Raw genomic sequence first — 19,321 nt, 5'->3', positions numbered from 1 at the left:
ATGACTTTTAGCAGAGTTTGAAAAAAAAAGTCAGATTTCTTTTATAATAATAAATGTGGATTACAAACAAAATTCTTGCTTGGATACCCTTTTAGTCTCGTTATGATGCGAGTTAAAGTAAGCAATGATACAGAGCAACTTTTGGATTTTCTCACCATTTTCTTGTGTAAGCAGACGTCTGGCTTCAATATCAAATTCCTCCTTGCTGATTTTCTGCTTAAACCAAAGTTTCAGGTTTGCCCAGTATCTAAAAAAGAGTAACAATGAGCATCTATATTTTTTTAAATAAGTCACTGCTAACAAGCTTGAGAAAAGTATAAATTACATAACAGATATCCAATTAAAGGGGTTGTTCACTTTCCAAACACTTTTTTCAGTTCAGTTGTTTTTAGATTGTTGCACAGAAATAAAGACTTTTTTACTTTTAATTACTTTCCATTATTTATTTTTTACTGTTTTTCCAAAATTTAAAGTTGAATGTCCCTGTCTCTGGTGTTTCAATCTGACAGCTCAGTAATTCAGGCACAGATTCTTAACGGTTACAGTTTTGCAACATTTAGTTGATACATTTCTCAGCAGCATCTCTGGAGTATTAGCAACTATTGTATCAAGTCTAACAGCTGCCTGTAATAAAAACCAAGGGATTCTGCTCAGCAGGGACAAAGATAAGAAATGTGTCAACTAAATTTATCAAGTTAGAACAGTTTACAGGGTCGGCATCCCCCCCTCCAAAGCTACTTTAGAAGGTGAAATATGACACTTTACACTTCAATATTAGAAAAATTGTGACAGCTAGAAAATAGAAAGTAATTGGGAAAAGATGTTATTTCTGGCGTTCTATCTGAAAACTAGTTGTTTGAAGGTGAACAACCCATTTAATTAAAAACAGTTATCCTTTGTTTACATAGAACCAACATATTCCACTGAGCTTTCATATACTCACAAATATCAGTCTTATGGGCTTTTACAGCTCTACATATTTTGGTCTTATTATGGTTGGACCAATTGTGCACAATTCTGTGCAATTGTCCAACTTGGATAATTTCACAAAAGTTGCAGTAGTATCTGTATCTGCATCCTTTGACCACCTGGACATGTTAGATAGCATAGTTAAAAAGGCAATTCATTAACTATTAGCATGGTATTCAGTAATATAGCATGCTTAAAGTTAACTTATAGATACCCCTTGATGGCCTATTACATATATTTTCCCCAATATCTATTTTGGCTGCCAGAAAAAAAGTTAAACCGACCCTACCTCCTTTCATTCATTTGCACCTGACAGCACAAACAGGGCGCTTTTAGGTTGAAAAAGGCCTTGCTGGCATTCTCAGCAGCTTCCCAATTAAAGGGCACCATTTGCCCTAAAACAGTTTGCCCCACAAGAGGTGTAGGTTAATAGACCCTGCACTCATGTTGGAGAAAACAAGTTTGTTTTTCTTTAAATGCCCCAACAATAGGCTGCCAGTACACGTTCTGACGTAGGCGCTTCACAATCTGACATCATACACATAATGAGCGAGTTGTGGCCCTCGCACATTATGCGCATGTGTGTGTCCCATAATGACCAACTGCAGCAATCACTTTCTTCCGGTGCGGGCAGCCTAGAGCTGGCAGGGGAAATTTAAAAAAAAAAAAAAAAAAAAGAATATTGTTTTGCCCAAACCAGAATGCAAGCTCTATTAGCTTGCATCTTTGATGGGGTAAAGTATTTAAGGTTTTACTTTAAAATATAAAGTAAAAGCTATGTGTTTGCTTTAAAAAGACTACTATAGTTTATATAAACAGGCTGCTGTGCAGCCATGGGGCAGCCATTTAGGCTGAAAAAGGGAGAAAAGGCTCAGGATACAGATAAGCTCTATATATATAATACAATGGTATTCTGCATCGGTTATCGGCTTTGTGACCCGAGACTTGAACGTCTGCCCCCATGCCTACACAGCAGCTTGTTTATATAAACTATAGTAGTTCAAGCACCTGCAGGAGTTATTCCAGAGGACTGATTTTGCACGACTCTGACATACAAGTACCAGTAAGCCCCAAATTGCTCTTTGTACCAATGCCTTTATTGTGGAATATAACAGTGATTTGGCTTACCTAAATTCTAACTACCAGCGAATTGCATCTGAAATCCATCATGGGATGGTATTAATAATTATAATAATAATAATAGCAACAATAATAGTTGAGTAACAGTTACTGACCCAGGGCCACAGTTAGGGCCAAAGTGGTATACACACACCGCATACTACTACTACTAGTAATTAGGATACACAGAAAGAATCCCCAGTACTGCAGCTACGTGAGAAAACAAAATATAATATGCAGTTCACTCAGTGACACCCATAGTAACAGGGGACCCACAATAGGGTACAAGGACACTGGACAAGGAATTGTGAAATGTTTTCAAACACAGAAACCAACATCTTGTCAAGAAAGACACGGCTCTAGCTTATAAACACAAGTTTGTTTTCATTCTGTCCGACAGTGAACATTTGCAGTCACACTAGCCACACTGAATGAGCAGCAGCCGCACAATCCCTGGGAGTGAGATGAACTCGCGCACTGGGGCGCCAAGGCCTAAACCTTTTTCCGATAAGAAAACACACAAATGCATTTATCACCAACTTACTGTTTTACGTTCTCCCCCAAAGCCTCACTGAGGCTCTTCTTAGCGGCTTCAAGTTCGCTAACGAACGTCGCCATCATCAGAAACGAGATCAAAAGGAAACCGGTCACCCGACCGAATGGAACAAAACGATAAATGATCGGTCACCGAAACATAAAATCTATCCCCGTACACAGACAGACGCTACGTCAAATTACACAGCGCAAGGGCCCGTTAAACACATAATAGGCCGAATTTTTTTTTCTTTTGCTCAAAACTTTATTAACATCTGAACAAACACATTCGAAAGAAATGAATTCAAAATGTGATTGTGTAGCTAACCAAAAAGCATAAATCTGGGTTACTGCCTGGTTGGGGTTCTGTTTCCATGCAATTAAAAATGATGGCTGATCCCAATGTTATTAATAGGGAAAAAATATAAATATATAGGAAGGACGTATATTTTTCCAGAAAAGGTGGCAACCCTAGTTAGGCATGAAGTGGGCATAGGGTTGCCACCTTTTCTGAATTTATGGATTTTCCCTATAAATAACATTCGCATCAAGTGACATAAAATACCGGCCATATGGCAACAAGAACTGGGCTGGCAATATGATTTGGCATAGGGTTGCCACCTTTTCTGGAAAAAAATACTGGCCTTCCTATATATTTATCTTTTTTCCCTATTAATAACATTGGGATCAACCATCATTTTTACCGGCCAGGTAAAAATGTTGGGAGGTATGTTAGCATACCTCCCAACATTTTGGAAGTAAAAAGAGGGACAAAAATTTTTTTTACGTAGCGCAGCAATTTTTTGACCACACCCCTTTCTGTGGCCACACCCCCTAGTTACCATGTTTGTTTTACAAAATTTGGCAGGTTATGAAAGTTTGAAAATATTTCTCCTTATCTAAACTGTGTTTTTGTGTCTCAAAATTGTTACAAAGTATCTTATTTGTACCTGTTAGGTGTTCTGGGCTCTCTGCTAAAAGCCAATTAAGTGAGAAACTTTGTTTCTTTTTCTGGCTGTTCAGTGCAGAGAAAAGAGGGACTTTCCAGTACAAATGAGGGACTGCAGGTTGAGCAGTCAAAAGAGGGACTGTCCCGCCGAAAAAGAGACAGTTGGGAGGTATGTGTTAGGCCTCTGTGTACTTGAAATGCAAGGGGTCCAGGGCCTATTTTCAATCTCAGTCCCTAATCTGCCACAAAACTTCCACCTCTTCAGCCAGCTTCCAGGAAAATCAAGGAGCAACTACAGCATTCACCCATTCTAAAATTGAAAAGATTAATGCATCACGTTCCTAACTGTCTCTGGAAGCAGTGTCATCACAGGAACTATGCTTGTTGGAAGCATGGCAGTGCTTATCATATAATATTTCCAGTTATTATTACATTCATTAATAAAGCCCCAGCATATTTTGCAGGACCGTACAAAACAATTGATATAAATATAAAGCAATACACTTGTGCAGCAGAATGCAAAGTTCAAAAAACTTGTCAGCTTGAATAATACACGACCCTATAATCTTTAAATCTCTGTAAGGGCAATGACACACAGGGAGATTAGTCCCCTTGATTTTTAAAATCCTCCATTGCGGCGACTAATCACCACAGCCCCCCCCCCATAAACAAACATATAAATTGCAACGTGTAAAATACACCATACTATTCCAGAGATAATGTAGCTCCAAGTCACTACTAGACCTTTATGAGTGAGTAGCCGCAAAATGTAAAACAATAGGAATACAAATCGTCATTACTAACATTATGGCAGGGCCAGAACTAGTCAGACGAGGCACATGGAAACTAACTGCCCTGTGTGTCATTGCCTTAAAAGTATTTCATATTCTGTTTTTTATTGAGCCTTTCTAAGATACATCATCATGCCTCCCAATTCTCCCATTTTTGGTGGGACAGTCCCGATTTTGACAGCTCAACCCAGAGCAGTCCCAGATTGTTACTGAAATGTCCTGACTTTCTCTTTGATCTCCTGCACTGAACAGCCAGAACAAGATACAACATTTCTAACTTGGCTTTTGGCAAAGAGTCCAGAATAGATACTTAGATACTTTTGTAACAATTTAAGATAAGCAGGTCTGTAGTTGGGGAAACTGTGATTTGCAGCTTAAAGGGGAATTCACCTTCATTAGCAAAACTGTTATAACACATAAAAACCACAGAAATGTGTTCAAACTTTCATAACCTGCCAAATTTTGTAAAATGGCCATGGCAACTAGGGGGTGTGGCCACAAAAATGGTTTTGTCCCTCTTTCTATTTCCAAACTGGTGGGAGGTATGCATCATAATTGTATTTATGGTAGGATTACTATTCAGAACCTACTTATAATTAAAACTGGTGCAAAACATCTTATAATCTTGTACAATTGAGCACAATGGGCTGATAAAAGGAGTTTATCCCAGTTTTCTTCTTTCTTCATCTATACCCTATGGTATAGCATGTTCCTACATTTTATGATGTAATTGATAAAAATGTGTGTTTTTCTTAAATCCAGGAACTGCTAAACTAATAAAAAGAAGAAGAAAGTAAGAGGCAACGTTTTTTGGCAGCTGAGATAGTGGAACTACCATGCAGCAGACACCAAGATCTGGGAACCCTTCTACCCCAGGTCCCCAGTGACCACGGGGTCTGCTTTAGGGTAGTTACACCACTGAATATAGCATTACAAAAATTAAGTGGCGTGAACTAAGAACTACAGGAGGAAGGAGGTTCCTGCCCCATATAGCTTTCTTTCATGTTCTGGGTGTAACTCCAGCCAGGGGGACCGTATTTTCTCAAATTTATTGGGACTCTGGCTTCTTACATCAATTTTATGTTTAACAGACCCTTGTTTATCAGGGACAACCAGTGCTGAATTGTGTGTGTGTGTGGGGGGGGGGTTGTGGGGACATCCACTCCATGGATTTCTTAGCATAGAATAAGATAGTTTTGATAAGGATTCTAGTTCTACCCAGAGGAAGTATGCCTTCCACTATGCCCAGTAAGCACACTCCTGTCGTGCAGCCCCCAGGGAATGCCAGGTGTTCTCTCAAGTAACCTATTACTTCGGACCAGAACTGAAAGATCAGCTGGCACTCCTAAACCATGTGGTGGAATTTGGTGTCTGGATGTTGACATCTGGGGCATCTGGTGTGAGGTAGAACTGGTGAATGAACTTAAACTGAATAAGTTGGTCCCTAATAGAGATCAAGAAATCCTAGAGGCTATATGTGCCCTCTTCCCAGTCAACTGAGTCTATAGACAGAGCATCAGCCTGCAGCTTTAATAATGTGATTGATACACACGGAGGATTGCAGTGGATCCTATTACTGTTCCTATGGTGCTCCGTCCAAGCACCTAAAATATCAATCCAATATCTGTAGTCTGGAACAAAGGACCAAATCGCAGGATAACTGCAAATGTGCTAAATTTTATTTTAATCCACACACAACATGTTTCGGGCGCAACTGCCCTTTTTCAAGCCTGCAGCTTTAGTTGGGCTCGGTCAAATGGGGCAGGAATGTAGACTATTAATGATCTATAGAGCCTAGTCTCTTCTTTGTCTCTTGTATCATCCCATAGAGATTCCTCAAACCTGGGGATAGCATATGTAATCTCAAGGGAGGAGAATTGTCTTCGGAAAGCCTCTCTAATCTGGAGGTACCTAAACCTCCAGCTGATTCATAGTAGGAAATTTGGAGTCAACCAAGAGGTCACTAAGGAACCTGGCCCACAATTGGGCCCAGTAGTGGAAGTCCTGCAATTCTTGCAGATGAGGGAAGTTTTCGTTCTTCCATAGGGGTAGGTGAGGGGATTTGAAGGGTGCAATCACGCTTGAAATTTTACAAGCTTATCTCCATGCAAGGTGTAGGGTGGTGACAGTGGTTGGAATTGTAATGTAATCTCCACGAAACCAATTAGGACCGCTTCAACTCACCACCACTTAGCTGCTCCCCTGTAGTGCCGGGTGCTCAATCCGCAGCGTCCCCACTGCCAACAGTAAATGCACGAACAGAAGGACGGCACTCCGGTAAAGAACAGGATTTTATTGCTGAGTACTGTAGAAATACATAGGCCTTACGCGTTTCGGAAACACCTGTCGGAGGTAGGCTCCCTGCTCTATTGGGAAGCAGTGGGAGTAGGCTCGGGCAGGTATTAAACAACAAAAAAGTTTGACCTGGATGTGGTCTGGTGGGCCCCCATTTCCCTGGGAAGTTGTGACTCTAGGGGTATTAGTCCAACCTTTGGTTTGCCCAAGCGCTCCTGCTAGTGGCACAGTCTATAGTTAGTACGGGCAGCACATATTGTATCCTTCGCAGGCACAAGGTGGTGCGAATGTAGTCTCTCTCAGGGTGCCAATGTAGGCTGGCAATAACACCCCTTCCAAGGATGGCCATTTATAGTAAAGTCCCGGGGGGGGGTAGACAAGGGTGTGCATGGAGCTTACTGTACCAGGGTGCATCAGTTACAGTCCCTAGCTAGGCTATGAGGTGGTGTTCTCCCACTATGTGTAGCTTCGCCGGGATCATCATTAAGTTTGCCAGTCCTGCTGCTCAGAGGTGCCATTTGACCCCTAGAAAGGTTGCCCGTTGCCGTTGTACTGCAATGGATTAATCAAGGAAGAGTAGAGAGCCATTGTGTATAAGTTGCCCCTTTCTCCTCACAGCTGACATTGCAGAGTGCTGGTCCCTGTATTTGAGGACTCTCATTATAAGTAGCCTCGCTCAATAATCAGAAGGGATGAGAAGCAGTCAGGCCCAAGCGTGGATCTCAACCATTCCTCCATAAATTTCTCTTTCCCTCCATCCCATCTGGGAGCCCGACCAACCTTACATTATTGTGTCACAGACGCTTTTTCAGATTGTTAGCCATTTCAGAAAGTTGCTTTTTGATCTGGGCCAGATTAGCAGGCAGAAGTGTTGCGACATATTCCAGCTGGGACACACACTATTCAACAGTTTGCTCTGCTTTGCAGGTCTAGGCATATATGGAAGACGTCCATAGTGATAGTATCAAGATGTGCTGTAGTGCTTGCTTGTGAGCAACTGGTATCACCCCTAGTAGTTTCTTATTGGAGGGGTTCTTTGCAGGAGCCATGGCGGAGGAGTTGCGACCTGGTTGGGTTATGAGCTTGAGTCTGTTGCCTGTTGTGAGGAGTGCAGGAAGCGGCCCAGCCACGTGTTGGTTTGTTTTGCTCCCTGCTTGCTCAATGTTTAGAGGATTTTGCCAGGTTGCAGTTGAGGGTTATTCAGCGTGCTGACTGCCTCTCGAGGAGCAGGGAGCTCCTTGAATGTGTGTGTGCTCAGGCCATCTTGATTATTTTAATGCTGAATCAAATTTCCAAAGTTGTTACCAGCTTTTCTTTCTCTGTAAAATAAAAAAGAACAACAGTAATATATAGGGATTATTTACTTTAATGGGGGTGTGTGTGTGTGATTGTGTGTGTGCGTGTGTGTGCAGTGAGAGGCAATGGCTCCTCACAGTTTCATCATTGTATAGGTTAAAATGAACACAGAAATGATTGTTGCTAAAAATGCTCCCATGAGAATAGTACCCAAGTAGTAGAAATATGATCAAAAACTGAGTAGTCCGCGACTGAGCGATAAGGACTGAATGAGACTATAGCTGCCACATAGGACTTGCATTGTGTGGGCTGTTTCTGAAAGCACAGGATTGTGCATAATGAACTGAGATGGCTGTCTACATATCATTATTAAAACAAAAAAAAATAATTTATTGGATTGAGAATAACATTTTTAAATTGTAGAATTATTTGCAATGTACACAGAGTAATATTGTGTTAAATCTATGCTGTAAAAATAATGGCAGAATCTTTAATTTTGCCACTTCCTCCCTGCAGCTCCACTTACTGTGTTATGTTGTCTCCCTAATGTGTCTGGAGTTGATATGGGGTGGGGGGGGGGGGGCAGGCTGAACCCAGACATGCTGAGATACAATTTACATTAGTACAGGGTATTACAGACCAAGCAACACTTTACTGGGAAACCATGGCTGCAACTAATTGCTATATTAATTGTTCCATGTGCTTCAGCTTTCATGATTTTTCATGAATCTCATCTGCTAGTACAGCTTGTTTATAAGTTTAATTTCGCTTATCTGGTCTAATGGAAATTTAAATAAGGATGCGTAACTGTTAAAAGGTGGTGGGCTGAATTTCATTGCTGGGAAAAATAGCATTTTTTTCCCCTCAATATACCAAATTTGATGGGCGGGTTGCTCAATCAGATAAATGCCCATGCTTTGAAATGCTTTGAAACCACATTAGAGATATGTTAGAGGAAGCACAAAAAACATGTTGGATGTAAAGTGAAAGTTATATGTGAGTTAAGAAGGTGTGAAAAACTAAAATGAATTGTAATTGGTATGCAGCATAAGTAATTGGTTTCGGGATTTAATGGTGCCTCTCAATGTATTCCTTGTCATATGTATGTGATGTGGGAACAGCCATTCCATGGAGTATTCTTGTGTGAGGGATTCAGGTTGATTTATCTTTTTGTATTCAAATTAAAGAAATACAGAATGTAAGGAGGCACATTGAAGCATTAAAGGATACCTATTACAGTAAAATAGTTTCTTCAACTCAAGGTCTGGTTGGAGGAACAATATTACTTTGGGCAAAACATTATGCTAGAGAGCATTATGATGCCTGTACTAGAATGGAGCTCCTGGTGTGGATGGCCATGTTTGATAACACATGTAAAGTCTCTGGGCTTGCTCATTATGTGCTGGTGTGATTTAAGATCAGGGGAGGAGTCAACCAATTCTACGTCATATAATGTAGATAACAAGCAAGCTGGGACACTCCTCATTATGCACAAGGAGAGCAGAGTCCCAACATGGCTGTCTAAACTAAGGGATGGGAAGCATAGTGCTCGCTGGGAGCATTCTTTGCCCAAACTCTCTATTAGCCCACACCTCCAGTTTAGATAACAATTTTACTATATAAGAGGGCAGATTCACTAAGCTCGAGTGAAGGATTCGAATGAAAAATACTTCGAATTTCGAAGTATTTTTTTGGTACTTCGACCATCGAATTGGTTAAATTCGTTCGAATTCGAACGAAATCGAACGAATCGAACGAAAAATCGTTCGACTATTCGACCATTCGATAGTCGAAGTACTTGCCCTTTAAAAAAAACTTCGACCCCCTACTTCGGCAGGTAAAACCTACCGAAGTCAATGTTAGCCTATGGGGAAGGTCCCCATAGGCTTGCTAACCTTTTTTTGATCGAAGGATTTTCGTTCGATCGTTGGATTCAAATCCTTCGAATCGTTCGATTCGAAGGATTTAATCGTTCGATCGAACGAAAAATCCTTCGATCGATCGATCGAAGGATTAGCGCTAAATCCTTCGACTTCGATATTCGAAGTCGAAGGATTTCAATTCGAGGGTCGAATTTCGAAGTATTTTTTACTTCGAAATTCGACCCTTAGTGAATCTGCCCCTAAGTGTCTTAAGTGGGGATGCCTTAATCTGGGTAAGGATAGGCTGCTTTTCAAACTGGCAGTGACAGGGAGCACTAAAGTGGGTGGGAATGGGGCAGTTGTAGAAGATAGAGGAACATAAGGGTAGGTTTGCCAGTCCACAGCTAGTCCACATTATCAGATTTGCCAGTTTGAGTAAAGGTGCTAGGGAGGATACCTCTAAGCTGACATGTATGGAGCAAGGTAAATCATAGAGCACCATGGGGAGCAGCACTAATAAAAGAGGGAAGAAAAATTATAGGAAGGTGAAGTAGGTGAATAAAATAATCTGTATAAGAACACTGCATGGAACTTGTTTATGTGGTGCAAGTTTGTCATGTGGTGGAGTGGACTAATTATTGGGAGGGGTTAGGTAAGACCTGGTGACTGTGGAACACATGAGTAGCAATGTACACATTAAGATTTTAAGAGAACTGGACCGATTTTTCTGTCTGCGACAGGTACTTGGTCAGGGATGGTGCACCTGTTTTGGGGTAGAGGATGACTAAAAGTATGGAGTAGATTTTAAACTAGATATGGGGACAGAAGGAGTGATAAATTATGTGGAAGAAAAGTTAGATGAGATCTGGGCATTGAAAATAAAATGGGGTTGGAAAGGTGGCATGTTAAGGACCCCTCCAACACCATATACTGTACATAGCAAACCAGGCACTCTATAGCACAGTTTTAATCAAAATATCTCAGTGTCAACATTTCAAAATGTTTTATTATGATAATTGTTGTGTCACAGTTTTGTATTTACAGTACACAGATAATATTTTCACCGGCAGAATTATGAGTCTCAGCAACAAAATAAGTAAATATTTTATTTTCCATTGTGACATGTCAGCAACATTTGCTGTTCAGTAACTTTTGCTTCAAGACAAATTGATGCAAATAGGAGAACAAAACAATATTAAACCTTTTTTGGAGTTAAAGTTGTGTGCAGCCTAATACGCAATCCATGGTAATGTTACTAACTGGGGTTTTAAAAACTTTCTTTCTGAGTAAAAGCAAGAGAAGTCCTAAAGGGGCAGTATACACCATTTTCAAAGTGAACAAAGCTTGGACATACTTTTTGCCTGCTATATTTGATTAAAAATATTTATGTTGGGGGGGAGGGTTGCACTAAACATGAAAATAAAACCAGTTTCAGTATCTAATTACTTGTCACTTTCTGATGCACACACATGAAGCCAAGGGGTATATTGGCCCTTCAAATAGGATGTCCTTACCAGAGCTACCCAAATTTGTGAATGGTTTAAATAGATGAGGAATCTACTTGCTATCCATAACGGAGTTTTAAGATGAAGAAGATGGTGGTCGAGCTTAGAATAACTTCAAGTTGCCAGAATGTGTGTGTGTGTCACAGTGTTGAATGACAGGCATGTCCATTCGACTTCCCTCCCCTGGGGTCTATAATAGAAGGGAAGGGTCTAGACCTTGTGAATCCCTTTTCATGAAGCTCGGTCAATGTCCATTTTACAGGCAAAGTGCCATTTTTTTACATTGCTACCCAGCAATAACTGCCACTAATTGCCTCTACTATCAGTGATCTGACTTAGCATAGCTGCTAAACTCCTTTCTACCACATATTCAATTTCCTACAATCATTGAACTGCCCTGGTGTCATGCTTAGGGGCCTGTTTATCAAAATTTTAATTTGTGAATTTTAAAGTTCAATTTTAATCTGAATAAAGTTGAATTAAAAAAACTTGAATGTTTGCTTATTTATTAAAAAATTGGAATCTACAAAACTCACCTGAGGTTTCTCACAAAGGGAAAAACTCTAATTTTTAGAGGAAAACTAGGATTTCCAGTTTAAACAAGTTGCCTGATGAGTAAGCCCAAAGTATGGGATCTATTATACCAAAAAGCTGTCAAATACAGCAATAATAATTCCTTATTTTTAACTGATTTGCTGTAATATTTAAAAAAAAACTGTGCTTGATGATAAGTAAGCTATGTTGAGTATCATAATATTTAAATGTTTTTCATATATTGGCCAAATTATTGTTGGGGTTCAACAAGGCGGAAAAACTGAATAAACAGTTGAAACCCAAACAGGCCTAAGAAAAACGGAACTGTTTGGGTCAAAACTGAACAGACTGTGTACCCTGATTATGTACCCCAGGAAGATGATATCCTTTATTAATTGCTTTGCACTATCACTGGCCCATTCCATATTAACTGTTGTCACTCATTGCTACATGCTGTACCAGCTATTATCAAATTACACCATCTCAGTTGGCTGCCTTTAACGACCTCCACTATTGGGAAATCAATGTTCCCTCTAAGGTGTGTGCTCATGCACGTTCACAAAGATTTTCAGGCCAGTGCACACAACATATTGAGAATTTCTGTGAAAACACAAAGTTTTGTATTTATTCTGACCATAAACATGGGCACATTGTTTAAAACGTGCACGCAAAATTATTTTTTTCCCACACATAGCCAAGAAAGAATTAGAGGGAATGTTGATTGGGATCATTCAAGTCTAGTCACATGTAGTGTTGATGGAAAATGCCACACGGTTGGTTGTTTTTTTGCAATTAGACCCTGTTAGTAAATAAGATGAACTGTACCATTTGCTTTCTGTTAGAGACAGAATACCCAGTTATTTCCATATTCTATTACTGCCATCTAGCGGTCAAATATTTTTAGTATATAATCTATTTTACAATATTCATTCATGGATAATAGCAAATGTCTAAATATAAAGTCATATACCTTTCAACTACTCATTTACAATTCACAATGATTCAAATTAAAAACTTTTAATAAGTCCCTTAATTCTGTGCACGTCTCCCCCTTCATCAAACTATTTGATTAACCTTTAAAAACCATAAATACAAAATTGGCCATGGTTTTCATGGTCTTATGTTATGTTGTTTTGTCAGAAACAGTTATGCACAATCCAGGCCACACTATCGGCACGAAAATGTGCAAGATTATTTGGTGGTGCCAGTCTCTGGTTATCTGGCAATGTCTCTAATGCAGAAAAGGAAAGCCTAACTAAAGAAGAGTAGAAATGTTGTACATTACATTTTGGGCTTCTGTACCAGCCCAAGGTAACCACGGTCCTTTAGCAGGGAAGATCTGTGAATCCAAAGATGCCCCTGTAGCTCCCCATCTTCTTTTCTGGTGATTCACTGCACATGCTTTGTGCTGCTGTCAGTTAATGAGCTTAGGAAATGACTCACAATATACTGAATATATATAATATAAATCTCACAATATAAGAATAGTAAATAATTTAGATTATTGGTACATGGTAGCTCAAAAACAAGCATAATTAGCATCAGAATCAGTGGCGGAACTACCGGGGGAGCAGGGGGTGCGAGCGGGCCAGGGCCCGCACCCCCTCAGGGCCCCCTTAGGGGGGGGGCAGCTGTGCGTCACGACCAGGGCCCGCCCCCTCTAGTGACGCTACTGATCAGAATTTAATAATCAGCCCTGTAGCATCAGTTTGTATGTCATGCAAACCTCATTTTCTCCTTTATGATTTGCACCAACCCCTAAGCTTAGCTTCTCAACAGCTGCTCAAAGAGCACTGAGCATAATAAAGATATTTATTCAGCCATTACTACCTCAGTTTTGCAGGGGGTTTCCATCTCCCTACATCAGGATTTTTTATTTCCTGTTCCTTCCACATGGCAGTGGGCACACTATGGGTTAATCCCCCCTGCCTCGTGATTGGACAGGTTTTCCTCTATAAAAACTTACTTCCGCCCCCTGGCCGCCATCTTTTTTCCTCCTGTCGCTCCCCCCTGATGTCCAGCAGACTGCCTCTCTCCTGCTGAAGCTCCTGAGCCGAGGTTCTTTATCCTTGTGTGAGCTCCTGGAGAAGCCGACGGGCTTATGGCCAAATTGTGCCCCCGGTGCGGTCAGACGCAATGCCGTGTAAACGGCGCATGCGCAATAAGACACCGTTGCTTCCACAGCCAACATGGCGACGGACGCCAGCGTGTTTTCGCGGGCGCGCGAACGCATGGACGCGGGCGCGCGAACGCATGGTCGCGGGCGCATCTACGCTGACGCACGCTCGATATTGACGCCTGGGCGCGAAAACGAGCGGAAATGACGCATGGAAGCAGATTGGCGCGAAAAAATTTAAATTCTGGGCGCCATCTCCCCCTCAAGCTGCCAGACTGGTAAGACACTGTTTGCCTGAAGTGCCTTTGTGCGGTCAGAGGGTACAACTGTGAGTACACCTCTATTTATTACGTTAAGCCCACATGAATGAGCAGGACACCCTGGTACATATATTCCTCTCCTTCCAGGGTCAGAATTAGGATTATTCTCAATGAGTTCCAGACGCTCTCATTCGGGCTCAAGGGGGTGAGTTATTTCGAGAGGCGAAGATTGGATGTCTTTTCACATGGGAATATACATTGCTTAACTTAAACAGTGCTAATTGTATTCTTCTCTTGACAGGAGCTCTCCTGGAAGTCAGAGAAGAAAATCCAATAGGAGACAATGTGCTTCCTGCAACGATCCAGCTTTGCCAGACAGCAATTCCTGTGCCAAATGCATACAGAATCCGGAAGGGAATCCGGCTCAATTCAATGAGTTCATGTCTTGGATGAAGGAGTCATTTAACAAATCCATGGCTGATATGGTTACACAAGTGACGGATAACGTGCTTAAAAATATCAGCCCCCATCTCAGCGGGTTAGACCAACCAATACCTATTGCTATTGAAGCTCCAGGAGGTGCAACATTCATCGGCGGAGGACATCTGCAAGGCAGCAGTCTGGAAGGCCGAAGTGTCGAACTAAGGAGGGATAGCCCAGAATCAGATGGAGAGCTATCAACCACCAGTTCCACCATAGAGGATTCAGCTTTCAACACAGATCTAGTAGAGCCCTTAATCAAAGCTTTAAGGAAAACCTTGGATTTGGAAGATAAATCACAATCTCCAACCAAAAAAGACAAAATGTTCAAATCCATAGCAAAGAAAAACCATTTGTTTCCTATCCATGAATTTATTCAGAAGACAGTAGACTCTGAATGGGAAAATCCAGATAGAAAATTCACTGTTTCAAGAAGATTCAGAAAGATGTTCCCCTTTCCATCAGACCAATCCAAAGCCTGGGAATTCGCTCCCAAAGTGGACGCAGCGATCACTCGCGTGGCCAGAAGAACCACACTTCCAGTGGATGAAGGGGTCTCACTTCGAGACCCCATGGAAAGGAGGCAAGATGCCTCACTCAAAAGAGCCTATGTAGCAGGAGGAGCTACTTGCAAAGCTGCCGTGGCCATTACCTCTGTCACCAGAGCCAACAATATCTGGCTACAGGAACTGGAAGAAGCTATTAAAAAAGGCGAAGACAGGAGCAAACTGGCCCACATGCTACAAGATATCAAGGTGGCGAACGATTTTGTAGCCGAAGCATCCATGGATGTGGTCAAACTGGCAGGGAAATCCATGAGTCTGTCAGTAACCGCGAGGAGAGGTCTTTGGTTAAGACACTGGAACGCGGACCCGCAATCCAAACACAACCTTTGCTCCCTACCTTTTAGGGGTAACCTACTGTTCGGACCAGAATTGGATCAAATTATATCCAAAATGTCCGCAGGGAAATCACCCTTTCTCCCTCAGGATAGACGAGATGGGAGACAGGTCAGAGGCAGATTCATCTCTAGACCCAATTTCAAAGATGCCAAACAATATAAACCAGGCAAACCTTTTTCCAGACAGTGGAAACCTAAAGACCAGTCCTTTCCTGGGAAGAGTGTCCAAAAACAGGAAAAAAGGGCATGAAGGTCTTGGAGCCCCTCAGTCCATTGTAGGAGGCAGACTCTCTCTTTTCAAGACGGAGTGGGCTCGGGAAATAAAAGACACTTGGGTAACAGACATAGTATCAGACGGATACAACTTGGAATTCAAAAGCTTCCCACCTACCAATTTTATGTCTTCAGACAGACGCATGTCCCCAGAAAGAAAGAAAGTACTAACCTTCATCATACGAGAACTACTAGAAAAAAAGATAATATCTGTAGTTCCCAGGGACCAAAGGCACCAAGGTCTGTACTCCCACTTGTTTCTCCGGAGAAAAGCAAACGGAGAATTCAGAGTAATCTTGAACCTGCAATTGCTCAACCGCAATCTTCACATTCCCTCCTTCAGAATGGAGACCCTAAAGTCAATATCCCATTGCATAGAACAAGGGGACTGGCTAGTAAAGCTGGACCTGAAAGACGCTTACTTGCACATCCCAGTAACAAAGCGCCACAGGAAATACCTGAGGTTCAATATACTAAACCGACACTTTCAATACCGTGCCCTACCTTTTGGACTCGCGACGGCCCCAAGAATATTCACCAAGATCCTGGCACCAGTGATAGCCAATCTGAGACTAGCAGGAATACAAATTTTCGCCTACCTCGACGATCTCCTAATCATATGCTCCAACAGGGATCTTCTGAGGGCCCACCTTCTTACAACCTCTGCATATCTTCAGAGCCTGGGCTGGTTGATCAACTGGGAAAAGAGCCACACTCAACCTACTCAAGAATTAGAATTTCTGGGAGTCCTGATAAACACTCGGACTCTATCCTTAAGCCTCCCAACAAGGAAGATTCCAGAGATCAGAGAAGCGGTCCTAGCCCTCACTCGATTCCCCATGACAACAGCACGAATATGCCAACAAATCTTGGGGAAACTAGGATCCACATCAGAATGCGTCAAGTGGGCCAGAATGCACACCAGAGCACTCCAGAGGGAGTTTCTCTCGAATTGGGACCACGACTATATGAACCCCAATCAACTCATCAGTTTAAGCCCAGCTACCATGGCATCTCTCAACTGGTGGCTACAGGAAGTGAATCTCCTACAACCCATTTGTCTTCTTCCAAAAAATTGGATAACCATCACTACAGATGCCAGCAAGACAGGATGGGGGGCACACCTAGAGAATCACAGGGTATTGGGGAACTGGAACAAGGAAGAGAAACGCAAATCGTCCAACTGGAAGGAATTGAAAGCCATCTTCCTAAGTCTCCTCAAATTCCAACACCTAGTCCAAGGGAAAGCTGTACGGATCAGGTCAGACAACATGACGGCGGTGACTTATGTCAACAAACAAGGTGAAACAAAATCACGAGAGCTATTAACCTTGACCACTCATATGTACTCATGGGTGGAACTCCACCTGACAGACCTAAAAGCAGTACATGTCCCAGGCTGTCAGAACTCTCTAGCAGACAAATTGAGCCACTCACATGCGATTCCGGGAGAATGGGAACTAAACCAAAAAGCTTTCCTCCTCATCCAATCAAAATGGGGTCCTTTTGCCCTAGACCTAATGGCAACGAGCAGGAACACGAAACTGGCAACCTTTGTGTCTTGGGGCCTGGACAAAGGGGCAGCATTCAAAGATGCATTTTCAATAACATGGAACTTCCACAGACCATACCTCTTCCCTCCATTTCCCCTGATTCCCCGGATCTTAGACAAGATCAAAGAGGATCGAACGGAGGTGGTGTTAGTAGCCCCACTCTGGCCAAGGAGACCATGGTTTCCTCTCCTCCTACGACTAGCAGTCGAACAACCCCTCACCCTTCCGGTCCTCCCGGATCTCCTCAGCCAGGGGGTAATTTTCCATCCTCATCCCGAGAGACTACACTTGACGGCATGGCTCTTGAAAGGAGGAACCTGAGATCATCTGGGTTATCTGCTAACTCCATTTCCACACTTTTAGCAGCAAGGAAATCTTCCACCATCCAAAAGTATTTCACGGTATGGGAGAAATTTCTGGACTGGGGGAAATCTAATGACTTAAATCACCAAAACCTATCAGAAATCAAGCTAATAGAGTTCCTTCAGCAAGGGGTTGATAGAGGCCTCAGCAATTCCACTCTTAAAGGCCAGGTTTCGGCTATATCTCATTTCTCCGAAACTCCTTGGGCTCAACATGCCCTGGTAAAAAGATTTTTCCAAGGGTTAAGAAGACTCAGACCTAGAGTCCGCTCAATCGTTCCCCCTTGGGACCTCAACCTAGTCCTAAACTCCTTAACTAAGGAACCTTTCGAACCTTTGGACACAGTACCCCTCAAGTTTCTGACACTCAAGATGTGCTTCCTTCTAGCAATTACTTCAGCAAGGCGAGTGTGCGAGCTGCAAGCCCTGTCAATACAAGAAGGCAAACTTTCTTTCTTACAAGACAGAGTTATCTTAAAAACAGCAGACGACTTTCGCCCTAAAAGACTCTCTGACTTTCATACATCCCAAGATATCATACTGCCATCCTTCTTCCAAGATCCGAAGTCGGATGAGGAATTACGTCTACACACTCTGGATGTCATTAGATGTCTGTCTATCTATTTAGATAGAGTCAAGACCGTCAGGAAGACCGAATCCCTCCTGGTGATCCCCTCTGGGAACAAAGCAGGAACTCAGCCTTCCAAGTCGACAATAGCCAATTGGATCAAGCAATGCATACATCTGGCTTATAACTCTCAACAAGACAGTGTACCCTCTAATGTAAAAGCGCACTCCACGAGGGCATTGGCTGCGTCCTGGGCATTCCATTCCAGGGCTTCGGCGGAAGACATCTGCAAGGCGGCAGTCTGGTCCTCCCTTCATACGTTTGCTAAACACTATCATTTCGATGTTTTCATGAAAAAATGCTCGGCTTTCGGTTCAGCCGTTCTGCAGTCTGCTCTACTTGATAATTAAATTTTCCCTCCCAGCAATTGTGTTGATCTTTTGTACATCCCATAGTGTGCCCACTGCCATGTGGAAGGAACAGGAAACGAGAAAATTAATTCATACTTACCGAGATTTTCTTTTCCTGGACTGTAACATGGCAGTGGGCACAGCTTCCCACCCTGTTTGGGGGAGACTCCAGTACGTCAAAGATGGCGGCCAGGGGGCGGAAGTAAGTTTTTATAGAGGAAAACCTGTCCAATCACGAGGCAGGGGGGATTAACCCATAGTGTGCCCACTGCCATGTTACAGTCCAGGAAAAGAAAATCTCGGTAAGTATGAATTGATTTTCTCGTGTGAATGCAACACAATGAAAATGTACATGGCCCAATCCATAGCCCTTTTAGAACACAGGCTATCACCACAGTAAGGTATTCAAAACAATATCCTTTTCATGGACACGAAAACCACATTTGCAGTAATGAAACAGAACTTGCCAAAACTGCCAGCAAATGCAGTGCTAATGCTATATTTATTGGTGGACTAAATGACTGGTTACATAAATCATATTGTG

The 19,321-nt window shown here is 42.2% G+C and overlaps 1 protein-coding gene across 1 annotated transcript in view; it reads right to left on the bottom strand.

Annotated features, from left to right (window-relative positions):
• LOC108714405 (transcriptional adapter 1) overlaps nt 1-2,845 on the bottom strand; it is a 29,860-nt gene extending 27,015 nt beyond the window's left edge. Inside the window, exons 1-2 of the mRNA XM_018258605.2 lie at nt 2,633-2,845; nt 156-247 (exon numbers count right to left, since the gene is read on the bottom strand). Coding sequence (XP_018114094.1) covers nt 156-247; nt 2,633-2,709 — 169 coding nt within the window. The 5' untranslated portion in view covers nt 2,710-2,845. The remainder of the gene's footprint in view (nt 1-155; nt 248-2,632) is intronic.
• Between the last annotated feature and the right edge of the window lie 16,476 nt (nt 2,846-19,321).

This window comes from Xenopus laevis, chromosome 4L (genome assembly GCF_017654675.1).
Source record: "Xenopus laevis strain J_2021 chromosome 4L, Xenopus_laevis_v10.1, whole genome shotgun sequence".
Taxonomy (NCBI): domain Eukaryota; kingdom Metazoa; phylum Chordata; class Amphibia; order Anura; family Pipidae; genus Xenopus; species Xenopus laevis.
The sequence above is the reverse complement of the archived record's forward strand: the minus strand, read 5'-3'. Positions and strand labels throughout refer to the sequence as shown.